Source organism: Zeus faber (assembly GCF_960531495.2).
Source record: "Zeus faber genome assembly, chromosome: 9".
Classification (NCBI taxonomy): domain Eukaryota; kingdom Metazoa; phylum Chordata; class Actinopteri; order Zeiformes; family Zeidae; genus Zeus; species Zeus faber.
In genome coordinates this window covers 28,538,239-28,563,265 of record NC_137197.1, presented here as the reverse complement: position 1 = coordinate 28,563,265, position 25,027 = coordinate 28,538,239, and the positions used below count along the sequence as shown (strand labels likewise).

The following is a 25,027-nucleotide window of genomic DNA, read 5'->3' as shown; positions in this document are numbered from 1 at the left end:
GAAAAAAACACCCTCGTTCGTGATCTCCTATGTATTCATGTAAATTGTGTCGTGATAATTCCTTTCATTGCAGTTTCGAGCAGTTCTGTATCAACTACTGCAACGAGAAGCTGCAGCAGCTGTTCATCGAGCTCACCCTCAAGTCAGAGCAGGAGGAGTACGAGGCTGAGGGCATCACGGTCAGAACACAGACACGCACGCACGCACACACACACACACACACACACACACACACACACACACACACACACACACACACACACACACACACACACACACACACACACACATACAGGTAGAGAGGATGCAGAACCTGTGGTATGGTATTTCCTATTTCAGGATAAATCATTTTAACAATTTTAAGTGTATTTGAGTGTGTATTTCATCCATCCATCCATCCATCCAACCACATTTTTAAAATCAGAAACTGAAATATAGGCAAAACAACGCAGTCCACCGCATAACAACCAAAAATACACACCAATTGCCCTTTGAGGACGATGTTCTATTGGTAGATAGGATGCATTTATGATGTCAGAGGTAGTTGGCCTTGAAATTACTTGTATATAAATGTGTATATATATATATGTTCAAGTTCAAGAGATTATTTGTCACATACATACACATACGGTCATACATATATGCAGTGAAATGTCATGACACCCGGTGATTACGCACAATAAGCTCTATAAGCTGTAAAAATACTAAAATGTGCGTAATCTACACAAGGTGTGTGTGTGTTTGTGTATTTACGTACATCATGAATTCAGAAATCATATTTTATATATATATATTAATATATATATACATATATATGCTTGGCAAAAATGCTATTTTGCTAACTAAATCCACATTTACGCAGTAATTAATGGAAATAACCCGTTCCATACTGTGTCTAACAGTTACTAAATCACATAAAAACTCTTTATTAACTATTTATTTTGAATTGAAAGTGACTAAGCATATGTATAAGTGGGCCATTAATGGCGATGCAGCTTGGCCACTTAGTGCTATAAGTTTTGGGGCTCCCCCACCATGTCCCATCCCATCCCATCACACCAATTGACGTCAATACTGGTCGTTCAAAGTCAATAAGACAAATAGTCCTAATAATTCAATACCTCTTAGTTCCTTACATATTTCTGGATATTAACATCTCCATCCTTTCAATCACAGCTAGATCACATTAGAACCTGAACCACCGTTCCTTCACCCTCGGCCTTCATCCTTCTCCTCCGTCAGTTTTTTTTGCTCTTTCACACACAGCTCCGATAAACAAGGGCCTCTTGTGATTTACGGGAATATAAATTCTCGGGAGAGCGGAGGAAAAAAAAAAGGTGGTGGGAGACGACTGGACTCAAAAGGATCCATTATGATGTGACGCAAGGGCTGTGGGCCGCGTTGTTCCTGTGGAGATAATGCGGCGGCTTTAGCATAACCTTTCTAATGGTCTAATCCAGTCGTGTGTGTGTGTGTGTGTGTGTGTGTGTGTGTGTGTGTGTGTGTGTGTGTGTGTGTGTGTGTGTGTGTGTGTGTGTGTGTGTGTGTGTGTGTGTGTGTGTGTGTGTGTGTGTGTGGGAGACCAGAATGCTGGGAATTCTGCAAATATTTCCACCTGTAGTCACCAGAAGGGTCAGAACGCACTGTACTTGAGTTATTATGCAGATGAAATAGAAAAGGAGTCAATATATATGGGATTTTTTTTTTTTTCATTTTTTTTTTTTTTTATTTCCCAGTGGGAGCCAGTGCAATACTTCAACAACAAGATCATCTGTGACCTGGTGGAGGAGAAGTTTAAAGGCATCATCTCCATTCTGGTCGGTAAAGCTCCCTCTCTTTCTCCCTCTCTCTCTCTCTCTCTCTCTCTCTCTCTCTCTCTCCTGTTATATAAATCATGAGATAAGATAACACTTTATTAATCCCTGCGGGGCAAACATGATCACTGCCTTGATTGATTTTTCATTTAATTAAATTGTTTTTTATTATTATTATTATACTTTTTTCATTGATTTACCTTTTTCATTGCAATATTCCATCTATCTGTCTGTCTGTCTGTCTGTCTGTCTGTCTATCTATGTATTTATTTATCTTTATTTGTTTAAAAAAAATTGTTAATGCACAATTCTTCGTATGGATTCTTCATATTTAGCTGAATCTCTCTCCCTCTCCCTCCCTCTCTCTCCCTCTCTCTCTCTCTCTCTCTACCAGGACGAGGAGTGTCTGAGGCCAGGTGACGCCAGCGACATCACCTTCCTGGAGAAACTAGAGGACACCGTGGGAGGACACGCCCATTTTGTCACGTGAGTTCAAACCAACTGTTCCCTATAGACCTCTAACCCATCCCCAAAAGTGTCATACCCTTAAATATGATTAGAGTGTATATGTAAATTTTCTGGTGTGTGTGCGTGCGTGTGTGCGTGCGTGTGTGTGTGCGTGTGTGTGTGTGTGTGTCGTGTAGTCACAAGCTAGCCGACACCAAGACCCGGAAGGTGATGGAACGGGACGAGTTCAGGCTACTGCACTACGCCGGAGACGTCAACTACAACGTCAACGGTAAAGTTGTGAGCTGTGAACAACTGTTGAAGCAACTTGTTCCACGGCATAGTGGAAATACTCAATTCTGATCGGTCGATAGCGACAATCAGCGGTCAGTTATTTCCACATAATGGCCGCAGACCTGTTAATGAAGATCGGCGCCGCCGCCAAGCTTTTGTAAAACATTTTTATTTAAAAAAAAAAATCAAAAACCAGGAGGACAGCAGGAAAGAAGGGTAAAATACGGGAGAATCCGGTGAAAAACCGGAGGGTTGACAGCTATGCAAAATCACCCGACGTTGCATTCGGTGCGCCTCATTTCACCGTTGATGTCAGATTTCACGTTACTAACACTAAATAGGCCCGGCCCGCTGGCTGGACGTGATCCCTTATGCAAGTCCAAAAACCGAGAACATTGAGTGAGATTTTTTATTTTTTTTTCTCAGGATCTGATCTGATGTTTGATATTTGTCCTGGTATTCCATTTTGCTTTGGGGATATCCTGACAATGTCCCGGGTTTGGATTGATATCACAACATTCCTTTGTGAGATGCTTTTGTGGAACATTAATGGATGGTGATCATTGCATTAGGCAGTTTTTATTGTCTAAAAACTGGATTTTAAGTCTGTTACCAACCTCACTTGAGTTCTTTAAGAATGAATATAATTCACAAATAGAGGAAATACCTACATTACTTGTGCAATTACCTAAATAATTAACACGGCTCACTATTACACAATCAATCAATCAATATATTGGGGAAAAAAAGGTTTAACGCAAAAGTTCAAATTCGCTCTCCCTAATCTAGGATTCCTGGACAAGAACAACGACCTCCTCTTCCGAAACTTGAAGGAGGTGAGGGTGGCAGCTCGAGTATCGTTCAATCCTCATGAAATTTATGTTTCGGCTTGAGTTTCACCGTTAATGCGTCGTCTGTCTGTGCAGGTGATGTGCATGTCGGAGAACAAAATCCTGACTCAGTGCTTCGACCGGGAGGAGCTGACCGACAAGAAGCGCCCGGAGACAGTGAGATATCCCGTACCCTGTGTGTGTGTGTGTGTGTGTGTGTGTGTGTGTGTGTGTGTGTGTGCGTGTGTGCGTGTGTGCGTGCGTGCGTGCGTGCGTGCGTGCGTGCGTGCGTGCTCCATCTCCACGTAGTTTCTCAGGGTGACACAAACAGTGGTGTGTTTATTGTTTATAATGTGGGGGATTCTCTGCTGTCACCCACTCATCGAGGAATGCCCTCACACGCGCACACACACGCGTGCGCACATGCGTGCACACACGCACACACACACGCGTCAGTCACGTCCTCCACTCTGTAGACGCTGTGTTCCCCTCTGTCTCTGCTGCCTGTCGCTCCGGCTCGCTCCTCCTCTCTGCTCCTCTTCCTCTCGTCCTCTCCTTTTCACCACCTCCCTTCTCCTTTTCTCTCACCTTTTGTTGAATTTACTTGGTTGAAGCCCTCTCCTCTGTGTGCCCCCCCACACCCCACCAGGCGGCCACCCAGTTCAAGTCCAGCCTGGCCAAGCTGATGGAGATCCTCATGTCCAAGGAGCCGTCGTACGTGCGCTGCATCAAGCCCAACGACTCAAAACAAGCAGGTAGGAGCTGGAGCACCAGGGAGTGGTCTGTTGGACCCAGTTGCCAGTGGTCTGTTGGACCCAGTTGCCAGTGGTCTGTTGGACCCAGTTGCCAGTGGTCTGTTGGACCCAGTTGCCCGGAATTTGAATCAGTACCAGCTGGGTTTTGTGCGGTGTAGTTTATTCCGTTTTTTCTTTCTAAAGATATTATCATAAAATTAATCTTGTTTTTATTTTTTTGTTTTGGGGTTATTTTAAGATTATTTTAGGGTTATTTTAGGGTTTATATATGCTTATTTTAGGGTTATGGGTTACTTTTGTTGTTATTGTTTATTTTCCTTTTAAAATTTTAGGTTTGTGTATTTTTTTTTTCTATTTTTTATCTAATTCTATTTTGTAATTAAATTCAACTTTTATTTTTTTTTATTGGCCATTTATTTTTGTTTACTGTAGGATTTTTTTTGTGAATGTTAATTTCTATTGTACACAGTAGATTTTAAGGTTATAAATTGCTATTCAATTAATTTAATGAAATTACCATTATATATTCACAATAAAAAAATTCTTAGGTTCATTGCATCAATTTTCTATTTTTTATTGTATTACATTATTATTGCTCTATCCATCTATCCATCTATCGGTAATGTTATAGCCTTCTACCACCTCTGCTGTTCCTGAAAACATACATATAATGCATATTTTCCTTATAAATATCATTCAAATCTTCTATTTCTTTGACTAATTGTAACCCAAACATTAGCATTTGGGCGTTATTTTTAATGTGGCATCAATGGCTCCAGTGTGACTCGCAGTGCGGTTGTTAGTATATTGAACCAGCCTTTGTTTTCCTTCTACACTCACTCTTTTGTCTCCGTCCTCCGTCGCTCCCACACTGGCCACTTAACATTTACTGGACTTTTTTCTCACATTTGTTTGGTTCAGCGTATTTTTTTTTTCTTTCTAATATATTTTTTATTTATTTATGATTATGATTATTATTATAATTAGTAGTAGTAGTAGGTAGCTTTCCTTTCTTTTGCTCTTTTTTTCTCAATATTCCCTGTGCGGTCTCCTGTCTGTCTCTCTCCAGGTCGTTTTGATGAAGTCCTGATCCGCCACCAGGTCAAGTACCTGGGGCTGATGGAGAACCTCAGGGTGCGGAGGGCAGGCTTCGCCTACAGGCGGCGCTACGAGATTTTCTTACAGAGGTGATGCTTTATATTCAATTGCGTTGATTGGCTGACAATTCTATCCAAAAATACTTACACAAATAATATATTGAAATAACACTGTTATAGCAATAGACACTATAATAATGTAGTAATAACATGGTAATAATATACCTTATATAATAACCCGTAATGTATCCTGTCCATCTCACTTTGTATATTCTGTAAATTTTTATATACAGGTACTCCTCACTTAATGACCTACCTGTTTAACAACCGTTAGGACTTACGACCAGCTCTCTGACCAGTCTGTATTGTACGCTGTGTACAATACTGCATCGTGCGCGCTGCGTGCGCAGCATCTCATCGTGCGTCACCATTTACATACCAAATATACTATATACACTGTATATACTATATTCACTATATAAACTATATACAATATACACTATATATACTATATACACTATATATATTATATATACACTATATACACTATAGATACACTTTATATGCTTTATATACTATATACACTATATACATCTAATTTCATCACCGTTCTCAGTCTCGTTCCCACAGTCAGTCTCAGTATTCACTACGCTAGCGTTTGCATTTGCCACGCCCCCTCACTGTGAAATAATACAGGTCCTCGCATATCGACCAATTTGCTTTACGACTATATTCACTATATATACTATATACACTATATATACACTATTTATACACTATATACACTATAGACACTGTAAACTATATATACTATATACACTATAGATACACTACTGTAAATACACTATATACACATACTATATACACTATATACATTGTATACATACTATATACACTATATCCATTGCATACATCTCATTTCATCACCGTTCTCAGTCTCGTTCCCACAGTCAGTCTGTCAGTATTCACCACCCCTAGCGTTTGCAATTGCCACGCCCCCTCACTGTGAAATAATACAGGTCCTCGCATATCGACCAATTTGCTTTACGACTATATACACTATATATACTATATACACACTATTTATACACTATATACACTATAGACACTGTAAACTATATATACTATATACACTATAGATACACTACTGTAAATACACTATATACACATACTATATACACTATATACATTGTATACATACTATATACACTATATACATTGTATACATACTATATACACTATATACATTGTATACATCTCATCTCATCACCGTTCTCAGTCTCGTTCCTGCAGTCTGTCAGTATTCACTACACTAGCGTTCACAATGGCCACCCTCCCTTACTGTGTAATAACACGGGTGCTCGCTTATCGACCAATTCGCTTACAGCCTGGTCGTAGGAACGGAACTTGGTCATTAAGTGAGGAGTACCTTTATTTGTCCATTTCTGTTCTTTATTTTTGACTAATTTCGTATATTTGGCTGTTTCTTATGCAAATTTTCCATAGAGAAATGCACTAATCCACCCCACGGCCAACACTTTGTGTATGTAAATCTACTTGGCTGAATTAACTGGTTCTAAGTAGAATCACTGTGTTTGACAAGGGTTTGTTTAACACAGTTTAGCACAAACGGTCAGGTGGAAGGTTAGCAAGTGGTGAGGGGGTTTGACATGGGGGAAAGAAAGCCCTTCTACCCTTCCCTATCAGAGATTAGGTAAAGATTGGTCAGAGAGGTCAGTGGAGGAGGAGTATGGGTGGCTCGTGATGGAGATGGATAAAAAACTCCTCTCTACATAGTTCTTATTCAATTATTCCTTTATTATTTACGTAAAGGCTTTCTATCTGTGTGTGTAGGTATAAGTCCCTGTGTCCAGACACGTGGCCCAACTGGCAGGGCAAGCTCTCCGAAGGAGTGTCCACACTGGTCAAACACCTGGGATACAAGCCTGAGGAGTACAAGCTGGGAAGGTCAGCACATACACATTTAAGGATACACACACACACACACACACACAGACACACACAGCCGGATGTACCCAGCGACAAACAATTCACAACCTAACTGTCATTGCCATTTAATGCCGTAGATCCAAGATCTTCATCCGCTTCCCCAAGACCTTGTTTGCTACGGAGGAGGCGCTGGAGACCAGGAAGCACAGTATCGGTGAGAATGACCAATCTACAAAGCGGAGTATCCCCGCCCTCACTTGCTTTCCATCTCGGTCAAAATATATACCCTGGCGGTCTGTACGTCTCTCTCTCTCTCTCTCTCTCTATCCGTCTCGTTTAACTCTGCAGCCTCCAAGCTTCAGGCCAGCTGGAAGGGCTACAGCCAGAAGTCCAAGTATCAAAAACTGAGACGCTCGGGTAAGTGCAGCATCCTTCGATTTCGGCAGATAGCATTGAAAGTAGTCGTCAAAAAGAATTTCCGCTTAAAATACATACCTAACGGAAACTAGCTCTTGTTTTGCAAGATCAAAATTGCATGGCTGCACTAATTCATCAGTTCCAGCCAGAATCGCGGCTCTGTGTTCATCAGAGCAAACCGAAGTTTCACACTGGAAGTGAGGGCTATTTGTAGTGACAAAAGTTTTGACTCTTTTTTTTTTTTTAGATTCGGTACTTGAGTGACTCAGAAAAGAGCAAAGAGTCGTTCCGTTTTCTGACTCTTTGTTTGTTTGAGGTGTACATCAGTCACATCCAATATTAATAATACCGAATGCCTAGACTTATTACGCCTTGGCCTTTAAATTAGACCTCAGTAATATTTTGATTTTGGTCGCCCACTCTTCTGCTGGAGTGACTGCTGACTCCCGAGTTATTTCAAATATTTGTACGCAAAGAACAAGTTTGCGAGTCTTGTGTCTTGTGCCATAATAACGACCTGAATTTTACGGGATTGTTAGGTTTTGTTGCGTTGTAAGTGGTTAACATTGTTATGTTGGGATACACAGTCTTGCATAACGATGAGAATATTTTCATTGGTGCATATGATGGGGGCTGATCTGCTCGTGGTTCCTCCACAGCCATCCTGATCCAGGCGTGGTGGAGAGGCGTCCTGGCCCGACGGAGGGCGCGCCGCAGGAGACAGGCCGCGGACACCATCCGCAGGTACGACGCACGGCCAGCAATACTCCCACCCTCACCGTGGAGCCGAGCAACAATCATGCTTTTTCAGAACAAACCTTATACATTTGGAACTGTGCAACATTGTGCTACTGAGTACAATATACATTATGTCATTTTGCAAAAATTGTAAACTCAATATCAAAAATGTTAAAACTATTTCTTGGATATACATTACTACAATGTAAACCAGGCCCGTGCATCAATGTAAATTGGCTCTTTGGATAAGGTAGAAGGTTAGTAGTAAAAAGTAAAATACAAAACACCACAAAATTTGGACCATTGGATCAAAACTAAATTCAAATCCAACCAATTTAAATGATTTGCTCACTCGCTTTCTGTCAAACTACTATACATTTTTAAATAATCTGGCATAATACATGCATTATTTGGCTGATTTGTTTCTTGTTCCTATTTAGATTAATACGACAAATAGCTGATGACTGAAAGTAAAAAAGAAAACAAAAAAAAAAACCACAAGCTTTCCACTGAGATAATTTGTGCGTAAATTCATCCGACAGCCGCTAGGGTGGAGGATCTGCCTGCGTTTTTGGATTCAGTGTGAAGCCGGCTTTACCCTTTCACCTCCGTTGTGCTATTTCAACATTGTTGGGATCCATTGTTATAAAGCACATCAACTGAGCCATATCTTATATCTGTATATATTAGCTGGACCTCTATATTTGCTAGGAGCGCTCCTATATATTCATCATTCTGACTGCATCGGTTTTTCTTTTCGTCCCCTCTTCCCTCCCATTTTCACCCCACCTCTTACCCAGGTTCATCAAGGGCTTCATCTACCGCCACCAGGAGCGCTGTCCGGAGAACGAGTACTTCCTGGACTACGTGCGCTACTCCTTCCTCATGAAGATCCACCGGAACCTGCCCAAGAACGTCCTGGACAAGAGCTGGCCCACGCCGCCGGCCGCGCTCATCGAGGTGGGACTAATACAAAACTATTTAAAGCGAATAAGCACTGAGAGATTGCCGCCGCTACACTATGTCCCAATCAGCATTAAACAAGGCTCTGGCCAAAAATTTGATACCCTATGCTCTCAATACTCTCTATTTTACCCTTTTACGCACAGATCTTTTTGTTTTTCATTCAATTAGGAAAGGAAAATAAATACATCTACAATAAAAAAAACAACTGTTTTTATTGTTTTTGTTGTTGTTTTTTGAGAAGAGAAATACGGGAGATTTACGGGCAAATATTTTAATGGTGGGACAGTGGGAGAATCCTGGGAAAAACTGGACGGTTGACAGTTTTGCCTCAAAAACTGGTCTCTGTGTCTCCAGGCATCGGAACACCTGCGTAACCTCTGCATGCAGAACATGGTGTGGATCTACTGCAAGAGGATCAGTCCCGAGTGGAAACACCAGGTAGGAGACGCAGTAGTACTCTGCAGGCCTGCCGCTCCTTCTTCTGCTGTACATTCTTCCAACGGTGCCTACGTCTACGTTTGACCTTCTTCTCATCTCCCGCTCTGTACAGATGGAGCAGAAGATGATCGCCAGTGAGATCTTCAAGGGCAAGAAGGACAACTACCCACAGAGCGTGCCCAAACTTTTTGTCAGCACCAGGCTCAGTATGTCATTGCAAAAAAAAAAACTACAAAAACTCCCACTTTACAGTATTCGTCCACCAGTACTGTAGAAGTGAAGGATTTCGCGATGCTTCGAGGTCGGAGGTTAATGGTTCTCCTGTCATGCAGATGGCGAGGAGATCAACCCGAAGGTTCTGCAAGCTCTGGGCAGCGAGAAGATGAAGGTCGGTAGCCGGTTTTGACCAGATAATGAGGTTTTATATCACATTGGGTGTTATTTTAACGACATTCCCAGTGGATTTTTGTCCATTTTATCATCTCCCCTTCCCTCCGCACCACAGTATGCAGTGCCGGTCATCAAGTACGACCGGAAGGGCTACCGGGCCCGCGCCCGCCAGCTTCTGCTGACTGGCAACAGCGCAGTCATCGCGGAGGAGGGCAAGCTCAAGCAGCGTGTCGACTACGAGGCCCTCACAGGTCAGAGGTCGATCCTGCTCCCGGTGGGGGTGAACCCTTTATACGGAAATATAAACGGTCAGATATGGAGTTTGATCTCATAGGTTGTGATTTATGCGTTGACGTGTTGATCCCTCCCAGGAATCTCAGTGAGCTCTCTGAGCGACGGGCTGTTCGTGCTGCACGTGGCCAGCGACGACAACAAGCAGAAGGTGAGGGAACGATGATGATTTGTATTTTTAATTTCAACGTGAAGGGGCCACGTGGAGGGCAGTTTTACAAGGCTTTTAAACGTCTGATCGCACGGTGTTTCCTGTGGCCCAGGGAGACGTGGTTCTACAGAGCGAGCACGTCATCGAAACCCTGACCAAGGTGGCAATCTGCTCCGACAAAGTCAACAGCATCAACATCAACCAGGGCAGGTGAGGACTGTGCGCGTGTGCGTGCGTGTGTGTGTGTGTGTGTGTACTGTATATGTATGTGTCTTTGTGTTCACACGATGCCTAAATCCAACACAATATAATTACTAACTGCTGTGTGTTATTGTTTAGAAGCGGTCTCAAGAAAATAATCCCAATATCCTGCTTCTGGGAATTAAGCAAACTGCAAACAAACAAACTGCAAACTTTAGACAATACTTTCAAAGGGACCTTTTATGTTTTTTATGGGTTTAACATGGAATGGATATACAAAATTATAAACTATAACTATAGCATCATATAGCTTTATAAATAAAGTCTATTGTTCTTATTATTGTTGTTTTACAATAATAATTATTATTATAATAAAATGTTGAATTGTTATTAATCAAATAACGTATTATTTGGATGTTATAATAATAATACTAATTGGTTATTAGTAATAATTTGTTGTTATTAAAGTAATAAATATAACATTAGTAATAATAATAATAATTATTATTATTATTATTCGTATTTTTAAGGTTGCTATTATTATTATTATTATTATTATTATTAATAATAATAATAATAATAATAATAATAACAACAATTATTATTATTGTTGTTGTTGTTATTATTGTTATTAATAATTATAATTATTATTATTATTATAACAATGGTCATAATAATAATACATATTTGATAAATAATGCAAACAACTACACAAAGTATCTATAAAATATAAAACAAAAATAAGAATAGAGACACTCATATCCCATTTATGTATACATCAAATCAACACTAGTTTGTAGGGTGCAAACCAGTTGAAAATCATTTCAGGACACCTGATCTCATCAAATGTCTTTCAAGACCCCTGCGTTGCATTCCTGACCTTTTTTTAAACATATCCATTTCCATATCCACTGAAAATAAGATATAAGAGGGAAGCAAATGATAAGCAGGAGGGCTGTAGGTCAGTACTGTCCCCAAAAACAGCTATGGCGTATAGGGAGCATATGGAGTTGACAAGATTTGGTTCTGGTCTCGTAGATAGATTCCTGTCTATAGAAATATTTTTACTTAAACTTTTAAATATTTAAAATAATTTTTCACATACTTTTTGGAACCCCTCTCCAAGACTTAAGATTCTCCCCCGTGTGTTTCTGTCCAGTATAACCTTCACCGCGGGTCAGGGGAAAGAGGGGACCATCGACTTCACTGCCGGCTCAGAATTACTGGTGGCCAAGGCCAAGAATGGACACCTGTCTGTGGTGAGCCGATGGATGGAGCGCCTGATGGATGGAGCGCCTGATGGAGTGTGGATGGATAGATGGATGGACTTCGTAATGACAAAAGATTTCCTTTCAGACGGCGCCCCGACTCAACTCCAGATGATAGCTGCGACCCGAGGGACGTGACCCGCGCCGTGGAAAATGGCTCCGCCCCAGACCCACCTCTGCCCTCTCCACCAATCGCATGTCCGCGGACCCCACGCTGCCTTAGCCAATCAGATGCCAGCTGCCACTACGCGGGTGGCATGTGCTTCCAATTAAGAAACAAAGTCAAGAAGCAAACTAATTTAGAGATATATACCTATTTATGTTTATATATGACATCATTTTTTGGGGGGGACGGATTAGATTAATTAATACTGATGCTGTTTTGAATATTATATATATATACATATATATATATATATATATATATATATATATATATATATATATATATATATATATATATATATATATATATATATATAGATAGATGGATAAAGCCAAGTGATAACACATTTTGGTTCAATTTTTCTGCCTTGCTTAAATTTCGGGAACATAACCAATGAAAAACAATGAGGGAACCGAGAAAGGGAGTAAGGGTGAGACAACGAGGACGCCAGGGAACAAAAAGGACTGTTGTCCGTGGAAAATCAGGGTTGGTTTGTTGCCTGTTGCTTCTCTTTACCTGTCTTCTCTCTCCGGCGGATGGGCTCAGTACGCTTCACATGACACTACTAAGCCACTTGAAGGCCTGTTGGCGGCGCCTAGAGCAAGGAGTGCTTTCTAGAGGCAAGGCGGATTTATAGGTATGTAGGCGTCCGGCGGCCATGCTGGAAGGGTTTTTCAAGACGAGGGGCTGTGTGGGCTTAAAATGAGTAGATCTACTTCTGGAATCGTGTTTGGGTAGCTGTATTTAAACACTATGCTCAAATGTACAAGGCTGAAAGGAATAAAGGAAGTGAGAAAGACCTTCGGAAAGGCATGAGAATGAACCTAGATAGAAAGAAGAGGGAATTTTGTCGTATCGTAGTATTTTTCTAGTATATTTGTGAAATAATATTCACCCCTTTCAACTATGCGGCTATGGGAATGAGGAGGTAGAGTTAACCTAAGTTACTTTTTTTAAATGTTTCAAGCGTCAAAGGAATGGATTTCAAAGCAGCCAAATGTATTGTACAGTAGACTCGGTCGCTGTTGGCGGCCACGCGCGCTCTCCCGCCTCTTCCTGCCCCGTGTTTTCTTTACTTACCCTCCAAATCCTCTCCCCCATACCCCCCCCCCCCCCCCCCTCCTCAATTCCGACGGCTGATCCCCCGGACCAACCCCAGCCGAAGCCCCTAAAGACCGGCGTGCTTAAGTCGGCTCTGCTTCATCACCACCACCGCCGTTGCTGGTCTCCTACTCCCAGATACGACACCGGCCCCGCGGCCAATCACAGATAAGGCAAACAACGTGTCATCGAGAACAGCGTCTCAAATCTCTGGGAAAAACCTTTAAACGCTCCTAGTGGATGTAAGGGGATTCATAGAAAGGGCTACGAAAAAGTTACCCCATAAGTCACGACGTCAGTGGTTTTCACCAAGGTATTTGGTATTTGCGAGCCCCTGTCCCCCCTTAGGATTTCAACGTGCGCAACTAATATAAAAAATAATAATGAAAGCAAATAATGATAATGAATTAAAATATGAACAAATTGTATTATTTTCAACGAACTAATGAAAAATTTAAAAAAAACTTTGTCATATCAAAAATATATATTTAAGGCCTATTTTTTATTTTTAATTATAATTATTATTTTTTTATCTTTCATCTTCTAGCCCCCACCTCCCGCTCTTCCTCCCTGCCCCATGTTGTGACAATATTCCTCCTCTTTTTCTTTTTTTCCCTCTGTCGATGGTGGTGGGGTCCGGTGCAGTAGAACAACGCAAGAAGGAGTGTGCCACTGCACTTACACTATACTAGCCAAAGAAATGACCCTATTGATTAAATAGTGCTTTTTGTGTTTGTACGATTTATTACATAATGTAGATGTTCTGATTTTTTTTTTCCTGAATGGAGGTCCATATGTATGTCTTCTGTGTATAATGGAAAGACTCAAGCAAACCAAGTGTGCGTTGATCACATGAAAATAGTTATAATTATTTTTCTTTATTTTTTATGACATTGCTTCCTAAAGCCTTAGTGCTTAACGTGCCTTGTGTTTTGTAGAAAAACAACACAGCTGATTCGCTGGTAGTGATATGAACTCTTAGCGGTGCAACTGGGTGGGTGTTGCAGTAGTGGTTGTAAGTTAAGTTGACTGACGTCCAGCGCTAAGCCTGACATTACTGTCCCAGGGCCCCAGGCCAGGTCTACAATGAAAGCAGCATCAACCAAAGTTTTTTTTTTTCCCTCTCTCTCTCAAACTCTATGAACATGATCCAAACCAAATCCTATATGTTTTGTTAATTTACTGAATGCACATGTACTATTACCAGTCCTGACTTAACTGTATGCCCCAGCCGATGTATAATGATGCCAAGATACAAAAAAAAAAAAAAAAGAAAGGAAGAAAATGAACTAAATAATATTTGCAGAATAAACCTCAAAGATAAGAAAAGGCTTGGTCTCTTCTTGTCTCCGTACTGATGCTGCTCTTCTGTCTCTTAGCTCTTCGTGTGGGCCAGTGGGGGAAGAGGTACTCCACCCTTTAAGTAAAAGCACAAATATGCCGCCACAAAATGACGAGTTATAGTGAAAGTAGGGCATTGACATTTCTACTAAAATAAAAGTATATAAAAAAAATCTGAAATGTACTTAGAAATATAAAAGTAAAAGTGCTTGTCAAGTCCAGTGCCCCACTGTACCCTTTTTCATATATAAATATAAATCATTTTCCCCCCATAAAATGTATGTATGTATGTAGTGGAGTGAAAATCAGAATGCCTCTTCACTAACACACACACATGTCAACTAAGTAAAATGGTAGTTGACGTCGCGTCCCCGAGGAACGGCCTGTTTCCACCTGTCACTCAAACGGAGGGAACGCTCAGTGGATGGAGCGTATATCACATGCGTCATACCCCAAAAAGGGTTAGAAATGCGACAAAAGGTCTCAACAACTCAAATATAATTTTGATGGGTATTATTTACCTCGAAACGTCTGCATACTGGTAGCATGCAGTATACTGGTTTAGTTCAAATGCAATTGTCCTGTGCTGTTGGGAACCATTACACCGATTGAAAGCAATGTTTACAACAGAGGCGTAGCATGATTTTATTTTCAGTATTCTTACATTACATTACGTCATTGATACTTTTACTTTCGTGGAAGATCTGAGTACTTCTTCCGTCACGGAAAAATAATCCTAAGTCATTTTCCACTTGCGTCACCTGCACTTTCCCTTTTCCGCCACCAGATATCGCCCGCAGCGTTGACTTTACAGTATTGTTTTCTGGCCTCTCGTCGGCCGCGGTCGCCGCTCTCCTCCTCCTCCTTCTAATGCGCTTCTAGGAAACCCAAGTTGGGGAGGGAAGGACGAGTCTTCACGCGTGTTGATGTTATGATCGCAAAAATATGACCATCGCATTTGCTTGACCTGGAGGGAAAACAACCCCATTGCAACTTGAAAACTTTCCCAATTTCCTATTTTGAGTGGAGTGTAAATCGTTGAAACAGAGATTTATAGTTTAATGCTGATTTTTGGTTTACCTGATGATCTAAGTCATTTTTTTTTTTCTGCTTTTATCCTCATTACTTTGTTATCCCTCCACGGACGAATAAGGCATCTATCTATTTTATTTATTGTATTTACCGTTGTTAAACAGTTGTGCCAAATGTTTCCCAACCCATATTCAAACCATATTCCTTCTTTGTGTCCAAACATTTGTCGACTGTTTTCCCCAAAATTGGATGAAGAAAATACATGTTAAAAAAAAAAAAGCCCTTTATTACGATTATGTGTTTATCCTCCTGTACGCGCGCTCTGATTGGTCGAGCTGGGTCTCTAGCTCAGCCGCGGACCAATGGGAGCGGGGGCTTGTTTGTGCCGCGGCTATGCACCGTGGATATAAAAGCAGCGGCAGCAGCGCCGAGGGACGGAGGAAAAAGGAGCCTGATGTGGAGGAGCTGAAGACAAGGAGCTCGGCGTGAGTCACCGCGGCTTTGCTCTTTGTTCCTCGTCGAAATCCGCCGGGACCGGGAGGTCCATTTGTTCCTGCACCCGGAGGAGCCCGTTCTCCAGGTAACGGAGCACCCCCGAAAAAAAGGATGCTCGGGGTCAGGGGCGCATGTTTCACACTGGGTTTGATGCGCAGAGGTGGTGTCAAACTCTGAATTCGTCTTATTCATAATAATAATAATTACAATAATAATAATAATAATAAACGTTAGTGTGAAACTACCGTCCCTCGTCAGACGTCAGATGTGATGTAACCCTAATCTGACCGAATCCAACAGTTGCAGGTTTCATCACCAAGACCATAAACACTCTCTCCTTCTTCTTCTTCTTCTTTTTTTTTAATTAAGATTTAAAATCTTATCGTACAGATCGTATCGATTTTCAAATGTTGTCCCCCCCCTCCCCCCCCCTCAATTTATTCTTCAAAAATGTCAGACAAGTACTTCAACGACAAAGGCGCAAAACTCCGAGGGCTGTGCACAACTAAGTAGAGCGGAATAATGAAAATAAAGAGGAAAAGGGGGAAAAGGGAGGAAACAAAGTAATAATGAATGCTGTACAACATACACAAAAATGAACAGAACATGAAAGCAAAAAAAACAACAACGCAAAAGCAAAAAACATTTGCGAATATGTGTGTGACTACGGTAGTGGAACAGACGTGTAACACACATGTGTATGTATATATTAATGCTATATTCATATAGTAGTTCATATATATATCACACACACACACACTGTGTACTACTATATAAATAACTATTTATATATAGTATATATTCGGTTTCGTTCGCCATCAGTCCTTATTGTGTTGTTGTAGCTGTCTTTGTTTCAGTGCTAATGACGCTGGGTACCGGTGTTGTTGACCACCGAACAGCTGAGCCGGGGCTTGGCGGGGGGGGGGGGGGGACGCGTGGGAGCGGGAGGGGTGGGGGTGGGGGTGGTGGTGGTGGGGGTGGTGGTGGTTGGTTCTTGGTCCAGTTCAGACCAGTTCCAGCGCACGTTCATTTCAACCGCGGGGGGGGGGGGGGGGGCCGCCGTTATCGTCGCGTTGTCCCTCCGCCCGTGCTTCTAATTACGGCCACGTCGATGCGTTTGGTATTTGTTCATTTTGGTTTTGATTTTGATTTTTTATTTTTTTGGTCGTATTGGATTTGTTCAACTCGCAGGCTGGGCTTAACTTCCCCGGTCACGTTTTTCCCAACCCAACAGATGTCAGATTAGTATTATTATTTTATTTTTTTAAATTCAGTGAGGCATACCCTTTATTAGTGTGATGTAGTTGTGTTTTTAGTCGTGGCCGTGGTGCGCTGCCATCCTGAAAGGGGGGGGGCCTTTCTGGCCGGTGGGGATCTCGCGCCGCACTGGTTCGAACCAGCTGGAACGTAATCTCACGTGCGGCCGCGCTGCGAACTATGTCGCCCGCGGCCAATAGGAGGAGGCCGTGGAGCTGTCCGCCAATCACAGGCGCCCCGGGGGGGGGGGGGGGGGGTCGCGTTGGCGCCGGCGCGATAAGGGCGTGGCTTGAGACTGGCACGCTCCCGTGAAGGTCCCAGCTGTTTTGTGTTTTGGGTGAATTCTCAACGAAGACAACGGTGACAAGCGTCCCCCATGTTTGGGTTTTGCATATATTTTCTATGCATATCCTTCAAATGCATCCTGCAAACGTCCGATCTATTATGAAGTATCAACAATAGCCACGTTTGCCAAAAATATACAAGCTTGGTGTGTTAAAAGGTTAGATGTGGGCAAATCGATACTATAATCAACACGTGTTCAATTGATCTCAAATTCCACTTTTATTGTATCAGATAGAGAGACAGTATAGATGGATAGATAGCAATATACATAACCTTAAATATGAACTAAAAATAGAAAGATTGGCCTATACAATAAACCTAAAATATGACGATAATCCTCTGCAATGCTAATAATAAAATAAAATGTATTGTACAATGAACAATAAATCTTGAAATTAGCCCAAAATAAAAAAAAGATAACCCTTAAAATGTACAGTAAACAATAAATCTATGTGTCAACAATTCACATGACAAAAAGTATTAATTTTTCTACACACCACATCCAAATCAATTTTTCTGACTTGGCACATGTTACTATTCTACAGGTTGTAACCCTGCCGCTCCTCCCTCCGTCCATCCATCCGAACCATCCCTCCGTGCAACCGCCCATTTGCTCGCTCATCACAGTCCTCTCGACTCAGGCCAGGCGGCGGCGGTGCCCCTGACCCCTCTGCAATGGCTCCCACGCTGGCCACGGCCTTCTCCCGCCGCTGGTGGATGGCGGTGACGGCGGTCATCGAAAACCTGCTATTCTCCGCCGTGCTGCTGGGCTGGGGCTCGCTGCTCATCATGCTGAAATCCGAGGGCTTCTACTCCTACATGTGCAACAGACCCGGTGAGTCAACTGGGGGTTGTAGCCGGGGTGCACGTGGGTCCAAACGGTTTCCATACATGTATGTTGTTCCTAGATCTAAGATTTGCCACTACAATACCTGGAGAAATTCCTTTCTATGCTGACTCACCACATACTATTTTTCTACACTAATCTAATTTATTCATTGTGGTTATTTCAATCATTGACCCATACTTTATTAAAGTCAGTACCAGCAATTTATTATTTAATTTTATTTATTATTTACTTTTCAGAATTAGAATGTGTTTATTTGGATATGTACATGTTCATATACAAGGGTTTTTTCGTGCTGTACAGACAATTAGCATGAAAAATAAATAAATAACAAATGTACACGAATATAGAAAATATTTCAAATGTGATTCTATGCACAGGATAAATTAAGTTAAAAGGTCATATAAATTTAAATAAATATAAAGTTAAAATAATTATGATAATAAAATATAATAAAAACAGCTGTATGGTTGTTGTGTAGTAATAGCTGTAGGTGAAAATATAAACATGGATGACATATTCTATACATGACAAATTAATATGTGTACAATAATACTGGCATTGATAACGATGGAGGAGTCCGTATAAATTGTTACTATATTATTACTAAGTTATTACAGTGTCTACAATGTTATTCCAGTATTATTACATATATTGTGTTTAGAGGACAAGATATATGTTATGAACTCATGGGCCTATTTGTAACTTTATATTATACTGTAGATAGGTGCTCCCAAATAGCTGGCATGGGGCAAAAAATGAACTTTTGGCAGCATGCTACTGTACATGCACAACTCAGCAAAGACTTTGCACGACAATAGCCTTGAGCGCTGTTGTTAGCACTGGTGGAAAAGTTCCAAAAACTTGGAGCACTGACCTAAGCGAACAACAACGGGTTGAGTTCTCTTATTTTAACTGTCACCAATTTTTCCTTTACTTCCATTATTCTGTTGTTCTAATATGATCAAAGCCTGTATGGTTCGTCTCTACACTAAGCCTGGTCATTTGTTGCTGGTCTGCGGTTTGTTGAGACTCTGAATTACCCCCCGGCATAACATCAAATGGGGGATTTGCTTTGCCCTGTTTACTGCCTCTCTGCTTAATGTCTTTTTTTGTTTACACAAAAGCTTTTATCTTTCATTCCCGCCCACATAAACACTACGCACAAACACAAACACAAACACACGCATATAAATTGAAGGACATAGATTGACTTCGAGGCTATCAAGGTGAAAATAGGTCTTTGCACTTGGCACCGTCGTCATCATCATCATCATCATCATCATCATCATCATCATCATCATCATCATCATCATCATCATCATCATTATCATCATCATCCTCCTTGTTGGCAGCTGTATCCATGTGTGAATGGGCCTATTCATTCTCTTATTATGATGATCAAGGCATACAGTACTACTTATATACTCTTTTTCTCTCTCTCTCTCTCTCTCTCTCTCTCTCTCTCTCTCTCTCGTGTTGGGTCTGTCTCTCTGTCTTTTTTCTGTCAATTCAATCCAATTCAATTTGCAGTATTTTATTGGCACGGGGAAACATACGTTTACGTTGCCAAAGCAAATGGAAAATAAGAATAATAGAAAGAAAATAAAAATTTAACGTAAAATTAAAACAGAAAAAATGTAAAAGTATCTAGATATTTAAATACAAATATGGATGTGGACTGTTCAGATGGATCTGTGTACACAATACACAATGCCAAAGCACAGTGATGAAAGGCCAATTCGTTACAAAAAGCCCAATTATCATATGTGGGGGGGGGGGGGTGTCCTTTGATGCTCTTGAATGCTTTGGTGCCTTTTGGTTAGGATTGGGGTTTTGAGGATTCTCTCCAGCCAAGCCTGATAAATCGTGGGCTGGTAAAATTGCCCGATGAATGACAGAGGCTGTGGCGGGATGTGGGTCTTAATCCCGACATGGAGGAAAGTCAACTTCTATGTGAGACTGTTCCAGTCTGTTGCTGACTCAACCAACAGCTTCCACGCTGACCTGATCTTAGTTCTCCAACTCCTTCCCCGGCCTAACCAAGTGGTGTTGAGTCATCAGTTTTTCCTTTGCTATTGACACCTGACGGTATTGAGCCTGACCAATATATTGATTTGGCTGATATATCGGACTATTTTGTCCACATTGGGATCTGCAGTTATGCAGCCGATGTGACCTGATTTTTAAATAAGTATATTAAACAAAAAAAACATTGATTATTTATCCTGTACTTGTCTGTTTCACACTACTTTTTAGTTACTCACCAAAATAAGAGCAGAAGTCCGACTAGTCATTATAAATCCATTTATGTTTGTTTACACTCAGGTTTAGACACAGCTCTCCAAGCAGGAAGCGATGCTGCATTCATGGGAAACTCAGAATACAAATTTGTTCCAGAAGTGTTCACTGGAACTTATTAAAAAAATTTAAATGTAATTCAATATCAATATAATTTTTTATCTGTCCAAAAAGTTCTTTGTGTGTTTATTTTTATTTATTTCACAAATATAGAAATTGTAATAAAATCGAAGTTTTTCAAATTGATTAAAAAATGTTGCAATTTTTGGCAAAATATACGCCAAAACATCAGTAATCGGTTGGCTACGACTTTCCAAAATCGGGATCGGCATCGGACCCAAAAATCTGGCATCGGCCGGGGAGGAGAGAATAGAACGGACTTCCATCTTGCTTTTATCCCATGAAGGAATTTGCACCATTTCTTTCTGTTCTTTTGCTGTAGTGTTGGTATTATATTACTATAGGTGTACAACATCGTGTATTTAGTGTACGACAACATTTATTCGTCAGTTAAGTGACTAATGAAATGAAACTTGACCAACGTTGCAGAATACCTACCGCCTACACAAATCTAATATGGCCATATATAAGCAGCCAACCGTCTGGCAATTTTCAGAGCGGCTAACTTAACAATTTGGAAAGAAGCTGTTCAGTTGGGATTGGTGTTATGTCATGCTACTAACGACGCTGGTATGTTTTGCTATGCAGTCTGTATCTAGTGACATCATGTCCAGTCCAGGTCAATACAGTTGTCATGGAAACGAAGATGTCAACATTTTCAAGCAATTATTAACCTGCCTATGGTGAAATTAATAGAGGTCAACTTCTCTGTTCTGTGATCTGCGTTTGTAACAAAAAAATCCAATGTGGGGGAGAGGTGAAACAGGTGTGTGAAAAAAAGAAATAAAGTCAAAGGGAGCTCAATGATGACAGACACACAAAGAGTAGTTTTCATAGGTTTGATGTGAAGGAGTAACACCCAGTGAGGAATGGAGCTGCGATCCAGGCAGCGCACGGTATATAAAGTTTACCCTTTGTCCTGAGTGATTCAACAGTCCTAACACAAAATAATCTGTGCCAGAGAGCATATCTGCAAACATGTTTGTCCGCACGTACATGTAAATGTGTACACACGCTAAGGGGGCTTTATTGGCCAGCTTTGAGTTGATGAGTCAGCAGCCAGGAACAGAGGATTTCTACCCTCTGTTGGGCCAACACAGTCACATTTAAAGGCATTGGTTAAATTTCTCAGAGTGTCTTAGCGGTGTCCATTTTGGTAGATTTGATTGCCTTATTACTTTATTATGGCCATATTGCCATCCATTCTCTTCTTCAGCAGTGCTGGCCCAACAGTCAAATGTCACATGCCCCCCCAGAAGCCTGGTAAACAACCAGCAGCTTTCCAGGTATACAGCTGGTTGCTGTTTACCGGATGTCAGATGGAGATTTGAGCTGTCTGTGTCGTTGACAACCTGCCCAGAGGAGCTTGAGTGTAGATAAACACTTGGTTCTTTCTAATAGCCTCAATCCTTCCCTTTCCTCTTCTACCCCTACCCATACCACTACCACTATGGATAGTCCTAACACTGTTAAAACACACAGCAGGTCATAAAGGGATCATGATGACCAAGGGAGGGATTCCACATGTGTGGTTAGCCCAAACATTTGTACGCTTACTTTTACCAGAGGCAGGGTGGCTTGGCTCGAGGCACTGTACAATTTTATTAGAGCTGCAATAGCCCAAAATAGAAGCCACAAGAACTCTATTTGGAGACGGCATGGAGTTCCCCTTGCCCTGTGGGGGAGATTTAAAGGTTGCACTTGATCTTGTTGTTCACCCAGTGTTGTGTTGTTATTACCCAGTTGTCTGCTGACTTGGCCGTTAACTTTAAATGAACTATCTGGGGTCTTAAGCTCTGATTGAAAACAGGAATAGATCTAGCTAATGCCCTGTCCTTCTCCCTTACGCACTGGTTTGCTCTAGATGTTGTCTAATAAGGATACTTTGCATCACATAAACAACATTTGAGAAGTGGGTTAAGCTTTGGAAAATCCTGGTTTGCAGACTTCTTTCCCCTGATGTAATTGTATTTTTTTCTTGTGCGTACATTTTCAGGAAACGGTTCGAGCACCAACGTATCGCTGAACACATCGGGCTCCAGTCCGGTTGTGGAGGAGGAGGAGTACCTAGAGATGAATAACTGGCCTATCTGCAAGGACCAGGATGAAATGCTGAATTTGGCCTTCACAGTGGGCTCCTTCCTGCTGTCGGCCATCACCCTGCCCCTGGGCATTGTCATGGACAAGTATGGCCCCAGGAAACTGCGGTTGCTCGGCAGGTGAGACCAAATACTGTCCAAAACAGTCCGCCATGCCTGGCATGTGCAGTTGACCCAACATTGTACTCCATTTTTGTCAGTCCTTTGTTCCTCATGACAATATAACTTGAAGATCTCCTGTTGAAGAACTCATGGTCACTTAGAGTTGCCCCTATTGACCATTTATCAACATTCCCTTTATGCCAAGTTGCTTAACTCCAGAGGTTCTGATGTACCGCAGCCTTTATTTAACTAGAATAACTAGAGAGTGACAAAAATAAGGTATTAGCATTTCAAACGTAGTAGCAATTCCAATCATTTCTTAACCCTACCTGGTTCCATGTGGGATTCATTGGTGTTGTCGTTGTCAAGATACGCTTCATATAATTATCAGAATCCAATAATTTATTTGATTTTGATGTTTTCTCATTGAACTGGATACATGTTTGTGTCCTTTTTGAGTGTGAAAAGCCAGACCCTTAATTCCGATTGGCTTACTTCAGGTCTTATCGTTCAAAAAACAGGTTTTTTTAGCAATTTCCCCACCAAGTTTGACAAATGACTTCTCCCCTTGTCTTAAAGGAGCAATAGACAACTTATTTTGCTTTGCTTTCTTGCTGCTTATCATTATTAAGTTAATGTTGATTGCACAGTGGAATAAATACAACAATGACGCCATCAGCGTTTCGATTGGTTCCTATAAGCCTCCATATCTTTATGAAATTCGGAATGCCACTGGGTACAAAACGCCGGGAATTTGATCGGTTTACGGCAGTGCGTCAAAGGAAGTGTGTCAACCAATACACAGCGGAAATGGACGCTGGAGCAATCTACACTGTTTTGCATAAACCCTTGAATATAAAAAGGACTCATTAATATCAATCTTCATATTCACTCAATTAATCTCCCCTGTTTACTTGTGTTTGTTTACAAGCCAGTCTTGCCCGCTCCAAAGCAGTCAATGCGGCTTTCATGTATATATGTCCATGATTGCGCAACCAAAAGAAATAACATTTAACTAAAATTGTGACAATTTCAATTTGGCTCCTCAGTGAACATGCTTCTTTATTCTTTCTTATTTCCAAAGTGGTGTTGATGATTTCCACGGACTGCTCTGAGAGATTGAAAAGCGATCATGTTGTCTTCGCGAAAAAGTTGTCTATTGCCCCTTTAACCCAATGTTTTACCTTTTTCAGCGCCTGCTTTGCCTTCTCCTGCCTCCTCATCGGCTACGGGGCCAGTGACCCGACGAGTACGTATCCCCTCGTGCGTTGGATCACGTACACACATCATTTTTATAGGACAGCATGTTACCCCTGGGGAAGGAAGGATATTCCTCTGGTACACCGCTCTAAATCCCCCTTGCTTTGTACATGAGCGGTGGAGTAATGTGTTTTACACACCCTGACCTACATCGGCACTGTCTCTAATCAATAAGGACATATCTCGCCCTCTCGCTCTGACCAGGTATACTGTTTTCTCACTTTCTTTCTCTCCATTTTCACAGATCTCTCCGTCCTCATCTTCTTTGCCCTGGCGATGAACGGCTTCGGTGGCATGTGCATGACCTTCACCTCCCTGACGGTGAGTTAATGAGGGAGGAGGAGTTGAAAGTAGGGGGGAAAGGAGAAGAAGGGAGTGGGCTGGATAGTGGGATGGAGAGAGAGAGGGGTGACAGGTAGAGCAAGAAGAGATGGTTGAAAAGGAGGAGACGGATCAAGAGGGAGGACAGGAAGAAGAATGATGCATGGGAGACAGTGAGTTAGTGCCGCATCAA

The 25,027-nt window shown here is 41.5% G+C and overlaps 2 protein-coding genes across 4 annotated transcripts in view; both read left to right on the top strand.

Annotated features, from left to right (window-relative positions):
* The window catches only part of LOC307235081 (unconventional myosin-Ic-like), a 57,555-nt gene extending 45,138 nt beyond the window's left edge, over nucleotides 1–12,417 (top strand). For all 3 annotated transcript variants that reach the window (XM_080007054.1, XM_080007053.1, XM_080007055.1), the window contains exons 12-32: nucleotides 74–179; nucleotides 1,737–1,817; nucleotides 2,209–2,300; nucleotides 2,459–2,553; nucleotides 3,345–3,391; nucleotides 3,482–3,562; nucleotides 4,035–4,140; nucleotides 5,210–5,327; nucleotides 7,092–7,205; nucleotides 7,325–7,401; nucleotides 7,536–7,604; nucleotides 8,264–8,348; nucleotides 9,143–9,302; nucleotides 9,663–9,746; nucleotides 9,859–9,952; nucleotides 10,079–10,134; nucleotides 10,252–10,387; nucleotides 10,508–10,578; nucleotides 10,691–10,788; nucleotides 11,939–12,038; nucleotides 12,136–12,417. In XM_080007054.1, the coding sequence (XP_079863180.1) occupies nucleotides 74–179; nucleotides 1,737–1,817; nucleotides 2,209–2,300; nucleotides 2,459–2,553; nucleotides 3,345–3,391; nucleotides 3,482–3,562; nucleotides 4,035–4,140; nucleotides 5,210–5,327; nucleotides 7,092–7,205; nucleotides 7,325–7,401; nucleotides 7,536–7,604; nucleotides 8,264–8,348; nucleotides 9,143–9,302; nucleotides 9,663–9,746; nucleotides 9,859–9,952; nucleotides 10,079–10,134; nucleotides 10,252–10,387; nucleotides 10,508–10,578; nucleotides 10,691–10,788; nucleotides 11,939–12,038; nucleotides 12,136–12,162 (1,897 nt within the window). In that variant the 3' untranslated portion in view covers nucleotides 12,163–12,417. The remainder of the gene's footprint in view (nucleotides 1–73; nucleotides 180–1,736; nucleotides 1,818–2,208; nucleotides 2,301–2,458; nucleotides 2,554–3,344; nucleotides 3,392–3,481; nucleotides 3,563–4,034; nucleotides 4,141–5,209; nucleotides 5,328–7,091; nucleotides 7,206–7,324; nucleotides 7,402–7,535; nucleotides 7,605–8,263; nucleotides 8,349–9,142; nucleotides 9,303–9,662; nucleotides 9,747–9,858; nucleotides 9,953–10,078; nucleotides 10,135–10,251; nucleotides 10,388–10,507; nucleotides 10,579–10,690; nucleotides 10,789–11,938; nucleotides 12,039–12,135) is intronic.
* A 3,710-nt stretch (nucleotides 12,418–16,127) lies between these two features.
* LOC307234999 (large neutral amino acids transporter small subunit 4-like) overlaps nucleotides 16,128–25,027 on the top strand; it is a 29,261-nt gene continuing 20,361 nt past the window's right edge. Inside the window, exons 1-5 of the mRNA XM_080006928.1 lie at nucleotides 16,128–16,267; nucleotides 18,330–18,619; nucleotides 23,049–23,271; nucleotides 24,447–24,502; nucleotides 24,758–24,834. Of these exons, the coding sequence (XP_079863054.1) occupies nucleotides 18,460–18,619; nucleotides 23,049–23,271; nucleotides 24,447–24,502; nucleotides 24,758–24,834 (516 nt within the window). The 5' untranslated portion in view covers nucleotides 16,128–16,267; nucleotides 18,330–18,459. The remainder of the gene's footprint in view (nucleotides 16,268–18,329; nucleotides 18,620–23,048; nucleotides 23,272–24,446; nucleotides 24,503–24,757; nucleotides 24,835–25,027) is intronic.